Below are 17,818 nucleotides of genomic sequence, written 5' to 3' on the forward strand. Positions count from 1 at the left end.
AACATAACACTCGTTTCTGGAAGTTAAGTCATGTGGAAATAGCTTTGCGTCATTTGATAATATTACAAGCAGTCATTTCACAAAGTAAAAAAATGTGAGCTGCACGAGTTTCAGACGAGTAAAAACTATTTGCCATCTTTATGATAAATGAATAATAATGAGACAACAAAATGATCAGATCTGACTTGATGTTTCACTTTTCATGTTTCTACTTATATAATTGTTTATTTATTGTTTCCCAAATCCAATGTCAATATAGCCTGAAAGTTTCAGGTTTCAGCGAAATATTTCGAAATACGTACTCTTTAAATGACTGTAATATATTTAAACTTAACATTTTTTATTCTTCAAATTCAGTTTAAAATAACCCTAACGATCTTACTTTTTATTTTCAGTAAGGGCTTTGAGGTCACTTTAAACGATTTTAAAAATTGTAGCTTTCATTTGCTATGAAATGGATCCAAATATCAGCTCTTGGTAGAATACTTTTTATAAATTCAAAATTGTAAACGTTACCCAAGAAAATATCTTTCAGAACCAACATATGTTTTCACGTTTTAAAACATCATTAGACAACAACTGCATCATCAACATTCAAACAATAATTGAATTTTTTAATTCATTAAATTTCTCACAAGATGAAACCACGAGTACAACAGTCTTCTACATTCCCTTTTTCTGTCCTTTACAGCTGCTTAGAAGTGGAATATAGACCAAGCTTCTTGATTTGCTTTCAACGCACCACTTGTGCTTAATGTGGATCATTAAATACGTTTGTTTACGTCCAGTTACATATATATGGTCTATTTCCGCGTTATGGTGGAATGCATCGTATTGTATTTAATGTGGATAACATGTTTCGAGCGAGTGTACTTTTAGCACTAATACACAGCAAAGATCCTCATTGACTTCCTTAACTTACATGCCCATTTATTAGTACAATGATATGTTCTTCTTGCACTGCCACAAGGTACATATTTTAAATATTTCTTGGATATTTATAATGTCACGAAGGACGTGATTTCGAAGTGTTTAAGTTATGGTTAATTCGACTTTCATCTCTTGTAGCGTCAACTTGTGCCAGATGAGTAGCCAGACAATTTCTGTGCAAGGCAAAAAAAACTTCGTATACTCTTATAAGTGTCTATAAAATCTTCAAATCCAATGCAAAGTGCTCTGAATAAAACTCCCATAAAAATAAAAGTCAAACTGGTTGGAACTTAGTTCCATTATTTGAAATTTGTATTTTTAAATCTGAACGGTATTTAGTACGCACGTGGGCTGAACAGTCACATATAACCATTCTAAAGTTTTAAATACTGATCAAAAGGGGAAATTGATTGTTTGTTTGTTTGTTTTGAATTTCGCCCAAAGTTACACGAGGGCTATCTGCACCAGTCGTCCATAAGTTAGCACTGTTAAGACCAAATGGAAGGCAGCTAGATTTCACTACTCACCACCAACTCTGGGGCTACTCTTTTAACAACGAACAGTGGGATTGAGTGTCACATTATAACGCCCCCACGGCGAAAAGGGCGAGCATGTTTGGTGCAACGAGGATTCGAACATGCGACCCTTAGATGGTGAGTCGAGTACCCTAACTACCTGGCCATGACGGGCCCTAAAGAGAGGAAAGATACCTAAAAATACCCGCCGCTAAAGGGCTTTGTTTAGCTGTTTGGGTCAAGTAACACCCAACAGCTGAAAGTACAAAGCGTGTTCAGCAGTATTACATCTTGAATGCTAGCACACAGTAACGAGTAGACAAACGCCAGGCTTTGATTGAACCACTGAAACACAATAATTAATTTATCTAAAGTCATAATTTACACATTCTTCATTTGACAAGTCTAAAATATTGTCGTAATACGAACCTTATTTGTACCCGTCATTATAGTGGCACATTTTGGATGTTTCATCTTTACATAATCCAACTGCAAATTTTAATAAACCATTACAAATTGGATCTAGGGCTCAATAGACAATTTCAAGTGTCTGCGAAAATGTGACTAATTTAGATGTTAAGTTAAACGAATTAGTGAATATGAACTTTCGGCTTTAATAATTAATTATATGGCCTTTATTTAAACATTTCTAATGGTTATAGACTTCAGAAAATGATTTATGAAGAAGATTTAGACCAAGTAAACCAATAATTAACTTCTAGCCTCACGAACTCATTTTACTATCGGAACAACTCACACTTAATTCTGCTTCTGCGAACTCGATAAAACTTGTTAGCATGGAAAGTAATACATTATGATTGTTTGTTTCACAGAACACTGGTTCAACCTAAAATTAATACCATTATTAAGGGTAAAATGTGTTATATGACTCGAGATTAACGTGGTTTAACCAAGATGGTATCTATTTTTCATTGTTACATCTATTAACATAGTAAGTTAAGTAATAAAGAAAAGTGTTCAAACGTAGTAAAACACGTGTCTACGGAAAAATATTTATATTTCTTTACAACGTTTCGGGCAAAAGCTATTCGTTAAGCAGTTTAAATCGTGGTTATATGTATATATATATATAAAAGCTTGACAGAATCATCGAAAAGTTAAAATATAAAGACTTGTATTTCACCAAATTTGAACACATCTTTTAATTACTTTTTCACATCTTTCCGTTTCTACTATTGTGAATTTGCTTTTCTCTCTAAACATAGTTACATGGTTTTATGATTTATTCGTTGCTGTAAACGGATATTACTGGCTTTGATTCGTTGCAGGGTCGTATTTTAACAGTTTAAAGCCTGTTTCCATGTCAGTAAAAAAATCGTAGTTAATTAAAATTTCGGGATTATCAGAGATACAGTTTCTTAGACATTTAAGTCAGATTATCTGAGTTCAACAGTTAAAGTTTCTAGTACCCTGAGGGAAAGTACATCATGGGCTTTCATAACATTATCAAATTGTTTACTCGTATATAGAAAGTTTAATTATGAAACTAAGGTTGTTTGTTTGTTTTTTAATTTCGCGCAAAGTTACACGAGGGCTATCTGCATTAGTCTTCTTAATTTATCAGTGTTAAGACTAGAGGAAAAGCAGCCAGTCATCACCGACCACCGCTAACTCTTGGGCTACTCTTTTACCAAACAATAGTGAAATTGACTGTCACATTATAACGCCCCCACGGCTGAAATGGCGAACATGTTTGGTTTGACGGGGATTCAAACCCGCTATCGTCATATTACGAGTCGAGTGCCTTAACCACCTGGCCATGCCGGGCCATGAAAAAAAGGAAACCCTAGTTAAATAGTCCAGAAGTTCCACGTTTGATAGTATCTTTATTTCTTTCAGCTTATGGAAGTTTACGTATGTAAGTAAACACATGTACGTACGTTTGTTTGTTTTGTTGTTAAACGCAGACTCACACTATCTATCTATGCTGTGCTCACCATAGGTATTGAAGTCCAGGTTTTAGCGTTATAAACCTTCAGACTTACAACTGAATCATAAAAGTGTCACATTTCAATACATGTGTTTTCTAGGTACAGATTTAGCTATTTGTATATTTCACAGCATTTTTGCAGGTGTACTTATTTTGTGTTTTTACGCAAATCTAGTATGAATTTTACATATGCTTTTAATTTCACTCAGTAACTCAATCTGAAGTAACCAGGTTTATGTAAATGGGTTGTGTTTTTAGGAAAATCTAGTGTCAGTTTCATATATGCTTTTAATTTTACTCAATAAATCAATCTGAAGTAATCAGGTTTATATATTTGTGTTGGGTTTTTAGGCAAATCTAGTGTGAATTTCATAGATGCTTTTAATTTTACTATGTAACTCAGGCTGAAGTAACAAGGTTTGTATATCTGTGTTGTGTTTTTAGAGAAACCTAGTGTTCATTTTAGATATGCTTTTAATTTTATTTAGTGACTCAATCTGAAGTAACCAGATTTATAAATTTGTGTTGTGTGTTTAGGGAAATCTAGTGTAAATTTTATATATGCTTTTAATGACTCGAAAAATCAATCTCAAGTGACCAGGTTTATATATTTGTGTTGTGTTTTTTAAGCAAATCTAGTGTGAATTTTATATATGCTTTTAATCTACTCTGTAACTCAATCTGAAGTACCCAGGTTTATATATTTGGGTTGAGTTTTTTTTTAGGCAGATCTAGTGTGTATTTAATATATATGCTTTTAATTTTACTCAGTAACCGAATCTAAATCAACCAGGTTTATATATTTGTGCTGTGTTCTTAGACAAATCTAGTGTGAATTTTATATATGGTTTTAATTTTACTACGTAACTCAGTCTGAAGTAACCAGGTTTGTATATTTGTGTTGTGTTTTTAGAGAAATCTAGTGTTCATTTTATATATGCTTTTAATTTTACTTAGTGACTCAGTCTGAAGTAACCAGATTTATATATTTGTGTTGTGTTTTCAGGCAAATCTATTGCGAATTTTATATATGCTTTTAATTTTACTCAAAAAATCAATCTGAACTAACCAGGTTTGTATATTTGGGTATGTGCAAACAGAACTTTACCATAATTCTATTCAAGTGTTTCGTGAACTACATGTACAGAGAGGTAAACATTATTAAGTCTTTAAGTTTTGCAGGTGTTTATAGTTTGAGATTATGCTTTTACTCAAATAAATAGTTAATGTTTATCTCTGACTCAAAGGCAGTTGAATCTATTATTGTTTTGAAATTTTAAAATACTTTACTCATCTGTCGTGAACAGAACAGTCATATTTTTACGATTTCGACACATGAAGACTTACACCAATCAGGAGACAAACAAATCACTTAAATTATTGAACTTTCTTCTTTCGCTTAAATTCTTGATGCGTATTCTTGAAGGTTTTGTCTTGATAGCGAAATTATTGTCTTTTTAAATGTTATGCAGTTTTTAAACATAGAAAATGTCCACTACAATATGTTGGTATTCTTATGTTTTTAACACTCCATAGCAATTACAACTTTCAGATAACCTTGGCTAGTCATGCAAGGGTTATTTACTAAAGAATTTGGGGAAATCCCCCTCAGTATCTTACATTTGTTTGATGCGTGGAATACGTAAATATAGTGTGAACATTATGTTCATGTTTAAACCCTTTCTTAATGTGTGTTAAAACGCACATAAAGATATTGTTAGCGCTTTAAGAACTAAGAAAAGTTAGCTTAAAAAACAGAACGAAGAAATACTTGTCCATATCTTTGATGCTAAGATGGCCGACTTCCCAAAATTGTTTAGATATTAGTTTTGTAAAACAGTTGAAGTTTGAAGAAAAAAGTGAACAAAATACACACATATAGGGAGACTATTTTGTATATACACTTTATAATATATTATGATTGAATGTTATGAAAGACAAATACTGTATTGTAATCACCTTAACAAGCTGGCTTTGCTTCACGCTCCTTAATGTTAAAATAATTTCAAACTGGTTCCTTTCTCACACACACACACACAAAAGACATAAACACTGAATTTTTGCTCTGAAAACTTACTCGTGTAGATGTTCATGAAAATCAGGATAAGATCAATTACGATAAGCTGGCAGCTGTGTAAGTAGAGATATTATTAGAATATAGTAAATCTCAGCTTCTCTAGCATGAAATAATTAATTTATGTCTAAGACTCGCACGAGGCTGTCCCAGATACGAAAAACAAACAATATTCGTGACAGGATTTTAGTTTTAAATGAAGGAAACTTTCCTCAACTCTTGTGTTTAGTAATATTGTTATCCCCTTTCGCCCTGCTCGCGATGACCTTGTTTCTTAAATTCGTGGGATATTCAAATTTTATCTGGAGAGGTTGGTCCTACGTACTTCAATAAATTTGAAGACATATTGGAGTACAGAGAAATAAGAGAAGCAGAGGCATGTCCGGATGGCTCCAGGGCAGATAGAAAAACCAAGGCTAATGAAGTTGTCCATGGCAGAGAGAAGAACCAAGGCTAATGAAGTTGTCCATAGAAGAGAGAAGAACCAAGGCTAATGAAGTTGTACATAACAGAGAGAAGAACCAAGGTTAATGAAGTTGTCCATGGCAGAGAGAGGAACCAAGGCTGATAAAGTTGTCCAGGGCAGAGAGAAGAACCAAGGCTAATGAAGTTGTCCAGGGCAGAGAGAAGAACCAAGGGTAATAAAGTTGTCCAGGGCAGAGAGAAGAACCAAGGCTAATAAAGTTGTAAATAGCAGAGAGAAGAACCAAGGCTAATGAAGTTGTCCTATCTCTTTTTTTTCAGACAACACGGTTAAACTTGGAGCTATTCTCAACCCATCTTTTCTTCCTACACAGTCTTCTAACACTATTTATAGTACATCATCTCTACTAGTGACCAGTTTTTTAACGACGTTTCATAGTAATTTGTTCTTTGAGCACATTTTATCTCTATCCTACCATAATACGAGCCCTTTGTTGTTTTGGGTCTCTGGCATGAAGCAATTGATCTATGTCTAAGATTCACATAAGGTTGTTCCATCTCAGGCTACAACACCATTTACCCTTTAAGTTCAATCTAATGATTAACGTAACTAGACTGTTAATCGGAGGCTCCAAAGTTCCAATCCCTTTGCCGCAAAAAACACTCTACACAATTTGAAGCCGTAGGTGTGTTATCAGAATGGCTGGTGGCCTGGTATGGCTAAGCGTGTTAAGGCGTGCGACTCATAATCCGAGGGTCGCGAGTTCGCATCCCCATCGCGCCAAACATGCTGGCCCTTTCAGCCGTAGGGGCGTTATAATGTGACGGTCAATCCCACTATTCCTTGGTAAAAGAATAGCCCAAGAGTTGGCAGTGGGTGGTGATGACTAGCTGCCTTCCCTCTAGTCTTACACTGCTAAATTAGGGACGGCTAGCATAGATAGCCCTCGAGTAGCTTTGTGCGAATTTCAAAAACAAACAAACAGAATGGCTGTTAAATATCACAGTTTTGCCACACAGTAGCATCCCAAGAATTGTCGCTGAATGCCGTTTCATCAGTTCCTTCTAGTCCATCTGTTTTAGATCTATGTTTTCAAGATAACTATTTTTTCTTTTTCAGTAGATGATTTTTAAAAAAGTAGGAAAGGATTACTTTAACATTACAGTATAAAGGATTTGCCTACTTGAAAATCAAGGGAACAAATCTAACAGAAGAAAAAGGAAAAAGGGGAATAAATACTAACATGAATATGTTAGATCTTGGAGTGAAGGATCACAAATTTTTTGCATTTTCGTCCAAAACTACTAAGGCTTGAATAAGTACGTTTGCACTAAATTTAAACCTATTAATACGTTTGGTGCAATAATAATTCCATAGTTCAGTTTAAATGCTCCTGTGGCACGGTTGCACGTGTTTCGTGTTCAGTTTTTTTTTTTTTTTCAAAATTCGTGACCAGCTTCAAGCTTTACAACCTATGGCGTACCTTGGAGGAAATCACGGATCTTGTGACACCTAATCTCAGACTAGTTAACCGGAAATGATCTTTCTGGTAACCCGGACTCCTTTGGTTCTCATATGATTCTCTCATCTCTCCCCACAATATGGAGTACCTGAAAGATAAAATGACTTCCGGCTATGCTGATCTAGCTTTACGTCAACGCTTTTTGCTCGTTCAGTGGATGGCTTGATAAGAGCCCAACGAATTCCACGAATCCCGGCAATAACAAAAGAATTATTGATTGGACGTCAAAGTTATTCAGAATTAGAGACTGCTGGGAACGTAATGAAAGCGGTTATGCTTGCAGCTATTGTCAATCTCCCCACATCTTTCCTTCTTTCCTACTTATACTGCTTTCTAACACTATTTATAATACATCAGTTCTACCAGCGATCAGTTTTTAACGATGCCTCATAGTAATTTGTACATTCAGCTCATTTCGTTCGCAATCCTATCATAATACGTGTTCTTTGTTGTTTTGTTAGAATTACACTCGGTAGGTTTAGGAAAGAACATATTATCAAGGCGAATTGACTTGATGTACCAACGAAAATATCAAAATTTTAATGTGTACTTTTTTCACACATGACTATTTATATATATATAGTAATTTGAAAAATACTCAAGAAACAAAACTTGTAATCATTAATATAAAATGAATAAGTAATTATGATATAGAAGTAAAACGTGTGTATTTTCTTACAGCAAAGCCACATTAGGCTATCTGATGTGCCTACCGAGGGGAATCGAAACCCTGGTTTTAGCATTGTAAATTTGAAAACTTATCTCTGTCCGTCAGAAGGACAGAAGTAAAAGAAAGAAAAAAAGGAACTTAAAATGTTCAGTGCTCTTAAGAAATGTATCTTTTCTTTAGTTTAAGAAAAACAAAAACATCGCTGAAGAAGACACCATTCTTCGAAAGAACTATACCTTCTTGGGTAAACTGTTGGGCTTTTAGAATCCACTTTTTAGTGACAAACAGTTCCCCCAGAGCCAGAGTGCTAAATATAAAAGCTTTTAACGCTAAAAACCGGGTTTCGATACCGTGGTGAGCATAGCACAGATAGTCCATTTGTGCTTTACTCCAATAACAAGAACAATTTCAAACTCAAGTCAAGATTTACCACAGATTGCTGTGCACTAAAGCATTAGTTAACTGTATTTCAGTACTCAATGAACATGACAGTAAACTATCACTTACAACGATCAGCTACAAGAGAAACTTTCATCTGCCTACCGCTTTACAAAACTCCTTTAACAGATCTTTAATTTATCAAACCTTATTATCATAAGCAATTATAAATAGCGTTTCATTTAGATTTGTAGTAACGCTTATGTACTACTGAAAAGTGTAGCGGGATCACAATTTAACAAAAATGGTGTACAAATTTATGTTAAGGATTAATCACTCAGTCTTAAGTGTCGCACAGTGACATCATTTGATTTGTTCAACGAAAACCCCATAGAAAATTCCCAGCAGTAGGCATTTCTGTATATTTTTAAAATTCACTTGCTGTTTTCAAATGTTTATGCTAAAGATATTTTTGCTTAATTCTACACAATCATAGTTTTGAATAAGTGTAACAGTGTCATCTGACAGGTCAAATTTTGTGGTATTCCATTGTATGATTTTGAGACTACCACACGAAATTCTTTCCGATACATCTTATTACCAAACCTTGTAACTTACAACATGTACCCACTTTTCACGTACAAGTACAATGTTGATAACATATACAGCATCATCTGACGTATACAAGTCTGCGATCATTGGCGTTTCTAAATCAGGTGAATAACGAGAAAAACCAATAATATTTTTCTTATTTATATACAGAATGAGAAATTGTTTCAGTGTTAAGTTCTAAAACAATGTAAGAATTATCAAACCTACGCAATTAGATGTGTAAAAAAATGAGTATAATTCATTTAAACAGGTATTTCTACCAAGTATTTTGGATATCAACATTGATATGAGTGTTGAGCAAAAGTCAAATTAATGCCTTCTAAATTATACATAAAATAAACGATACGCAAGTTTGTAGATGTAACAAACTATATCTGTAACCTCCAACTAGTGCAAATACAAATTCTTTACTCAAATTACTTTTCTAAAGAAAATGTAAAAAAAAAAAGATTTCTCAAATGAAATCGAAGGTGATAAACGAATATAAGCGAATAATACTTGCTCATAACATATTAAAGCAAAATTTAACCAAACTGATACGTTGGAGTCGATATGACCATTAGAGACGTAATTTTTACAAAGTGCTCCAATGCCATGTTGTATTTTTAATCTTTAATCAAAATATCATTTCATAGTCCCTAACTTTGGAAAATGGGTCACCTTTGGCAGCTGAGCCAGTCACAAGCAGGAAAACTTATTTTGCAACAGTTATATTCTTTCATTTAAAAACTGGATCTGTACCATGTTTAAATAGATCAATGAAATATTCGAGAAAATCTGGAGCAGCAACAACTATAAAGGTGGCAAACCTCAGAAACAAGCTTACAAATTTCAATAATAATAGATTTGCTGGTTGCAGAATCATTAGAAAAAAACACATTGAGATGTTTAATATAAATATTATTCAGTATTCATTCAAACTCGTGACTGGCTAATGTAGCTGGTGAGCCAAGGATTGTGGGTTATTGGGATACGCCTGACCAATACCTATATGTTGGCAAGTCATGTTAGTCTTGCTCGCGCAGCCACTTGGCACTATAAATAAATACTAGCAAATTATACAAGAAGCCTCCTGAATTTCTCCTCATGACATTCGTGGAAATTGTTCTCATAATGTTCTACTAGTGATCTGACATGTGACAAAAGATGACACCACCTTTTGGACTTCCAACTATTACTTCTCTTCCATGCATGATATCAACAGTCATTCCATCTATTACTTTCAACGCTGTCTGCTCATAATTATATATACTAACAATAGGTACTTCGTTAACTAGAACAAAGAAAATTGTTTGACACAGTGATGAACTGTATTTGATGCATCAAGTCATACGTGCAGAAATTTGTTTCATAAGTTTAGTTTTTAAATATCTGTGTTTGAATTCAAGTCAGTTATAACAACATTCATTCCTCAGAAGCTTTTATGCTCGCTTTAAGCCAATCACCATTATAAATAATATGTTTAGTAGTTACTGGCCTGGCTTGGCTAGTTCTATCTGGCACATGACTATGTCAAGTAAGTTCTGGAATCTTCTGTATATACCTTGCATACATATATACCAGTACGTATCAAGCAAAAGACAATACTGAGCTGACCACTATCTCTGTTAGTATTCAGACTGTTTCATACTTTCAGGTTAGTGGTCTGAATTGACCCTGGAGCACGTTATCTTATACCAACAGGTCCTTCTGTTTCCATTGCCCATCTTTAGGCTTCCTGCTTATATTGAATATTTGTATAGCAGGAGACCTGCTGCATCATATCTCAGCAATACATCAAAAACTACTGTAGTGCACTTTGTCGTGTTCCTGACTAAAGAAAACTATCTTAAGGGTAAAGTCTTCCAACAATAACAGAAAGCTAAGTGGGTATTATATTGATAACTACACCAACAAAGAAAATAGGTGGCAAAGGTAATTTCCTGTGTGCCAGATTAAACTTTATGGGTCTCACTTTAAACCTTGACAAATCTAAAAAAACTTTAAAAAATAAAGGATAAAAACACTTAACATTTCAGAATAAATACTGTGACTGAATAATTTTCGCTTTAACAATTTTTATAATTTAATTTTTTGGTTGAGCTGGCAGATCGAACTCATAATAAACACTAAAATTTGAACTTTAAAAGTGCTCCCAGATCATATTGGTTCTAAAATCTTAAGTAAAAAACCTTTTAGTCTACACCAACTATGGAAGCGGAATCTCCTCTGACAGGCAAACCAATCACATACAAGCAAAGTAAGAAATATATGTCAGTGTTTAGGCCAGTAACCTGGAGGAGGGTCAGGTACAATGACCTCTTCCTCCGTCTTATACGGTTGTTGGTTTCAGTTTCATTATATTAAATCACTTTCTAGTAAAATGTTAATTTTGTTGATGGCAATGAGGCCAAAGTTTGGATTCGTTCGAATGTTTCTTCTAGTCCAATTCACTGGGCCAAGTCCACGTTTACGATACCTTTAACATTTCATGTGAGATTATCATTTCATTACGGCAAGTCTGTGCACATTTGTAAACAGTTCCATAACTAATCACACACTTTTTACTAGGTTAAACTACTAAGAATGTATTGACATATAGTACCACTTTTTAAAATATACTCGTAATATTTTATTAATTAATTTAAGCAATGTGGCTTTATACTTAATGTAGGTATTTTAGTGGGGAGAAGTACCTATATATTCTTCTACCTTGTATGCAGTAACGGTCTATCTCACACGGTGGGTCATTTTTATAGAGATTCTTCTCGGAATATTTAATTTACATACAGGAGAATCCAATTTGCACCATCTTAATTTTCCTGCGTGACTAATAGATCCATAGTCTCACAAAAACAATTTGTATTAATCATGACCAACTAATAGTTTGTCTAAATGAACAGCTATAGAAGCGACAAATGGATAAAAGCCATGCAGTTTCACTCACAGATATTTAATCACTTGCTTTAATTTTATAAGTGTAATATATACATAAACAGCATTAAATAGTTTTAAACCTCTATACGTGTTTTGATTTCATTTTAAGTGAGGTTATGTATGACATTTTTGGCAAAAAGGGATAAGTAAATATGAAAAAAAACAAAAATCTGAAATAACTTATGGAAAACGATCTTAAAGGACAATTGGAAATTGTTTTTTTCAAAATTTTCTCACAAAGCTACACAAAGCAAACAGTTATTCCTAATTTTGAACTGATAGATTAGAGGAAAAGAACTAGCCAACAACATCCACAAATCCATGGGATATTCTTGCCTGTTCTAGGAGGGTTTTGACCGTTATTCTGATGACATACCTGCTGCTCCAAAGTGCTGAGTTCGCCTTTGTGGCAAGTGGCTGCAAACCATAAAATCTTGAATTCACAGCCCAAACACGTTTACTTTCAGATGAAGTCCAGCGCGTTGGAAGTGGATGAAACAATACTTTAAAATATGTGAAAAAAAATGATGCAATGTAGCGTTAAATTGTTTGACCCAAATTCAAGAACTTAATTTGTTTAAAAACCAAAGGGCCAAAATAGCATTCATATTTAAGTGGTAATTCTGAATAATCAACGACAACAGAATAAGTAAGAACTTATGTCACTTCAACGAAAACACGTTCATGTTTTCAATCATAAATTATCATGTGTATTTAATATCATTTTCTGTTACAGTAGTATCAAGATGGATTGTTTAGTTGGTGCACAATCGTAGCTAACATTTAATGAAGATTTACAAGTGCATTCAGATGGTGAATTCTTTCTATTTCAGGCGGGATTTAAAAGCTGAATACACTTGAATACATACTGAAAATGTGACAATGAAGTAATGAGAAACCGTAGTTATTCGCCGATCGTGCTGAGCTTGGGCCTCGTGCGGAGGAATAATTACCCAACATCATCACGAGCACAACAGAGATGATAGATGAATACGCTTGCCGCATACTTCATTCTAAGTAAAACTAATATCATAGAAAATTGCCACAAGAAAACAAAAATAATAAATAAAACAGACTTACAAAAAAAGAAAAGAAAAGTTCTGATAAATACGTGTAGTTATAAACTACTTGGCTGTCTCTTGACTTCAGCTTGTCAAACCTATGTTAATGAAAAACCATTACACACTTGCCGTGTTAAACAGAATATTAAAATAAAGTTGAAGCTAGCAAATCATCACAATCATTGTTAGTGCTAATTGCATTAAAAAAATAACTGATTCAAAAACATTTACTAATCAGAAACTTTAATCTGTTCTTTGGACGAATTACTGTTCAAAACGAACCTAAGCGGATATTAATCATTTATTTTTTTAGAAATACCGCTTGGACCCCTTAGGCTGCTGGGTGATAAATCATATTTTTTTTATTATGGTTAAAGTTTGATATAATTGAAGATTTAAGTCTCATAGTTGAGCTGTAACACATGTAGTTGAATTGAACAAATCATTTTCAAATTAATTCGATATTTGAATGTTAACATCCAATTTAAATTCACGTATTATTTTAATGTATTTTTAAAGAATATAACAGTTGAATTACACAATGCTTAATCTATTTATCTATTCGTTTGCCCTTGTGTCCATCAGTTGATAAAGGAAATTAACACGTTAATAAAAGAGAAACTTACAGCAAAGTTTATCAGTTTCTCAACTTAACAATATTCCAAACTCTTAAAGAAGGATAAATGTTATTATCCTGATAAAATTACACCTTAAAATATGAATACGATATATTTAAATGCAATCTTCCGCAACAGTTAAGGTGTAGATTTTGAATAATGTACGTAGAAAGATGGAGCTAAATCAAATCAAAGGCTAAAGTCAGGTAAATCAATAATTCTGTTTGTGTTCAGTTTTGCTTATTTGTTTGTTGGGTTTCGCCCACAGCTACTCGAGTGCTATCTGCCCTAGCTGTGTTTGATTTAAAAGCGATTGACTAGAGGGAAGGCAGCTAATCAATACTATCCACTATCAACTCTTTGGCTACTCTTATGTAAAAAAAAAAAAAATAGTAGAATGGATCGTTACAATATAACGCCCGAGGGCTAAAAATGGAATACTCTCGGCGACGGGTTACCACCCTGTTACCCGTAGATTGTATGTAAGTCGAGTGCCCTAACCATAAGGTCATACTAGACTTGTGTTAAATAGCAGTACATTTAATGCGCAGATATACTTTCAAAGCTATCCTTGGGCTCTGCGTAGTCTTCTCTAATTTTGAGCTGATAAGTAAAGGGAAGGTAGCTAGTGAAGAGTATTCTCCTCCGCCATCTCTTACACTGCTAAATTTGGGACGGCTAGCGTAGATAGCTCATGTGTAACTTCGCGTAAAATTCAGAACAATACAAAACCTTTACCAGCTCTTGGGTTAATCTCGTCTGATCGAAGAGGAGGATTTCACCTTCAATATAACACAGCTCTTACCTCAAAGAGTTTAGTGCAATTCCGTTTTGGTGGCAACAAGACGCGAATGATGGACCTACAGATCCATAATCCTACACAATCAGCTCATCTCAGTTTTTAATTGTGAAATATCTAGCCGTGTGTGTGAGTGTAAAGAGAAAGCTACTCACATCAACCATGTATTAAAGTAAAATTCAAACAAGTACTATAAATTAATACCTTTATTTTGAGTTTCAGTACTGCAGGTGGAAGGAGATTCTGCGAAGTTCCTCGGTGATTGTCTTGTTAGAAGACGCACAGCGTGATTGTTGGTCAGTTCTAGTAGTTTGGACAACGTAGTCAAAACTCTTTTCCCCACAGTTTGTGTCTGATTGGTTTGTGTTAAACTTCGTGCTTCTTGTCTTCTGATTAAGCGTACCTTCAGACTCTAATATTAATTAATTATTATTAATAATAATAACATAAAACACTTCAAACATAGTGGTATTGTTATGACAGACACACAAAAGAGTTTTGCTTTCTCCTGAGCTACGAAAACATTTAGCTATTCACCAAGAAATTACAAGAATCATATGTCATCCATTGGGACAGTGGTTAGTCAACAGATTTACAACGTTAAAGTCAAGGGTTTGATTTTCCTTGCTGGGCACAGCAGATGACCCGATGTAGCACACCAACACAAACATGATTAACACATTGGTGTAAAATAATCTTGACAAACTTAAAACTATTTGATGATGGCTCACCTGAACGTGGATTGTTAACAAAATTAGTTTGAACTGGGAAAACAAAATCTAACATGCAACAATTATATTCAAGACTTCCTCTTTCTTTTCGTTTGAAGTGACTCTTTGAAGGCCCGGAATGGTCAGGTGGGTTAAGGCGTTTGACTCGTAATCTAAGAGTCGCGGGTTCGAATCGTCGCATCAAACATGCTCGTCCTTTCAGCTGTGGAGGTGTTAAAATGTTACGGTCAATCCCACTATTCTTTAGTAAAGAGTAGTCCAAGAGTTGGCGATGGGTGGTGATGACTAGCTGCCTTCCCTCTAGTGTCTTACACTGCCTAATTAGAAACGGCTAGCGCAGACAGCACTTGAGTAGCTTTGCGCGAAATTAAAAAACACAAAAAAACAAACAAACAAAGTAATTCATATTTTGTAGTTTGACTTTATTGTTTTATATTTTTTCGAGTTTAAAACTCTCTGTTCTACTATTGCTAGCTAAATTACATATATATCGATCCATATTTGCCTTAAGAGCAGTGAAATATTTCAGACAGCGGAGAAGATGTTAATAACAAAACGTTTCAATCCGTACAAAGGCCCGGCATATTGTAGAGCCAGATGAATTCCTGATAAATAAAGTTATCTATTTTTTTAATTTTTCGCACAAAGCTACACGAGTACTCTCTGCGTTAGCCGCCCTGACTTTAGAAGTAAGACCAGAGAGAAGGCAGCTAGACGTCACCCCTCACCTTCAACTTCTGGACTACTCTTTACCAACGAATACTGGGGCTGACAGTAACATTATAACGCCCCCACAGCTGAAGGGTGGGCATGTGTGGTGTGACGAACCTCAGATTCCGAGTCAAGCGCCCTAACAAACTGGCCAGGAAATATAGAATTTTTGTTGTATTTTTGTGCTATTTGACATTTAAGATATGGAACAATTCGCTCGGAGCATAATTTCTATGATGAAGGAAGATCTGATCGAGCGTAAGAATGTGAAGTTTTGAAACAGTTATTTGTGGAATAGTGGATTTATTTTGTACAGCGTTTCGCCTCTAACACCGAAAGATTATTACGTACGATATATGATGTACGTATGTATGCAAATGTAAATTGCGAGTACCTGATAAAAACAAATTGTAAATATGTGTTTGTGCTGCGACAACGAAAATTTAATTGAGTAAATATAAAGTCGTTTTTCTTGTAAATCAAGTACACGAGAATGGCTTGTAATGTTTTTTCTACGATTATTTGTACATATCATAAATTGAGAATGGTATTGTGAGCCTATATTATTTTTAAAAAATGCGATTGACCGTATCTTTATAAGGTCTCAATGCCTGAAAAGATGAACATGTCTGGTGTTACGGGGTTTCGCTCTGACGTCTTCGCACAGAGTCGAGCGCCCTAACCAGCTGGTCAGGCCGGCTCTTTTATTATGAATACTGATTTATATATAGATAAAAAATAAAACGTTTGGTAATTTGAATAAAAATGTTTGAACACTGTCTCCAACGTCGACTTTTCAAACGCTAGGGGCAATATTTAATGTTTTTCTTAATATTAATGTGCTTACTTTACAATATAGTTAACAAACAACTTTATTAACCTCTACTTATGTTTTGACGGTGGGTAATAATGATCTCCCTCTTACGTTTTAAATCTGGCATGAAAGTTCAAGTTTTTTACTAACTTATAAAATATATCTTTTTCACAGTCTTCATAACATTTTGATTAAACACTTATTCTTTGTCTGTTCCCTAATAAGTACAAAATACACTATTGACTATCTGAGCTGTACTATATTCGGGTATCGAAACTCATTTCTAGCGTGATAAGCTGTTAGACATACTGCTAAGCCACCGGAGAGTTTAATTAACCAATGGAGAAATTAAAATTTAGCGAATGTAAAAATAGAAGGGTATTCGTGGATAACTTAAGGATAATTGAGCAATTTGAACTATCGCGCATAAAGCGACTTGGAATTTGAGATAATTTCATTAAGAAAATATTAATGAACCGTTAATGTTAAAAATTAATACTTCAACTGAATATCAGTATTGTTATATCTAGCTGAAGAACATTTTTTTCTCTCTTTAACTTTGTCTATATCTTTTTATGATACTAGCAAATTTGGTTACAAGCGAAAAGATAAAAAACTGGCATCTTACTCCAAACAAATTTCCCATGTTAAAAACATCCGTTAATGTAGTTTTTCAAGTAGCAAAAATAGTCTTTAAAAGCAATTAAATATCCGACAACCCTGCTGTACGAAAAGTATAATTCGATCATTCCGCCATCAGAATACTTGTTAAAGTAACCATATCTTATCTGAATGAATAATAGAAATAAACTTTAGAAAAGTGATGACTTTGTCTATGTATCTGTACAAAGACCATGACTAGACATATTTGCTCCTCAATGGCTTGAGCAATCAGTTTAGATGTTTTTAATTTCAAATTATTTGATAATATGTTTGTTTATGCGATTTGTGAAACAACATTAATAGTATAAATTGAACCAAAATGTAAGTGGTAGGTCTAAGCCAGCCTGATATTTAACAAAATCTCATTTATTTACAAATGTTCATGTGTCAAAACAATAGGAAATAACATAAAAATCATTAGTGAAATATT

General features: G+C 34.1%; 1 protein-coding gene across 1 annotated transcript in view; it reads right to left on the minus strand.

Moving 5' to 3' along the window:
- Nucleotides 1–14,900, minus strand: part of LOC143223020 (uncharacterized) — a 50,422-nt gene extending 35,522 nt beyond the window's left edge. Inside the window, exons 1-3 of the mRNA XM_076450374.1 lie at nucleotides 14,674–14,900; nucleotides 13,073–13,151; nucleotides 12,369–12,495 (exon numbers count right to left, since the gene is read on the minus strand). Coding sequence (XP_076306489.1) covers nucleotides 12,369–12,420 — 52 coding nt within the window. The 5' untranslated portion in view covers nucleotides 12,421–12,495; nucleotides 13,073–13,151; nucleotides 14,674–14,900. The remainder of the gene's footprint in view (nucleotides 1–12,368; nucleotides 12,496–13,072; nucleotides 13,152–14,673) is intronic.
- Between the last annotated feature and the right edge of the window lie 2,918 nt (nucleotides 14,901–17,818).

The sequence above is a fragment of the Tachypleus tridentatus genome, chromosome 8 (assembly GCF_004210375.1).
Source record: "Tachypleus tridentatus isolate NWPU-2018 chromosome 8, ASM421037v1, whole genome shotgun sequence".
Classification (NCBI taxonomy): Eukaryota; Metazoa; Arthropoda; class Merostomata; order Xiphosura; family Limulidae; genus Tachypleus; species Tachypleus tridentatus.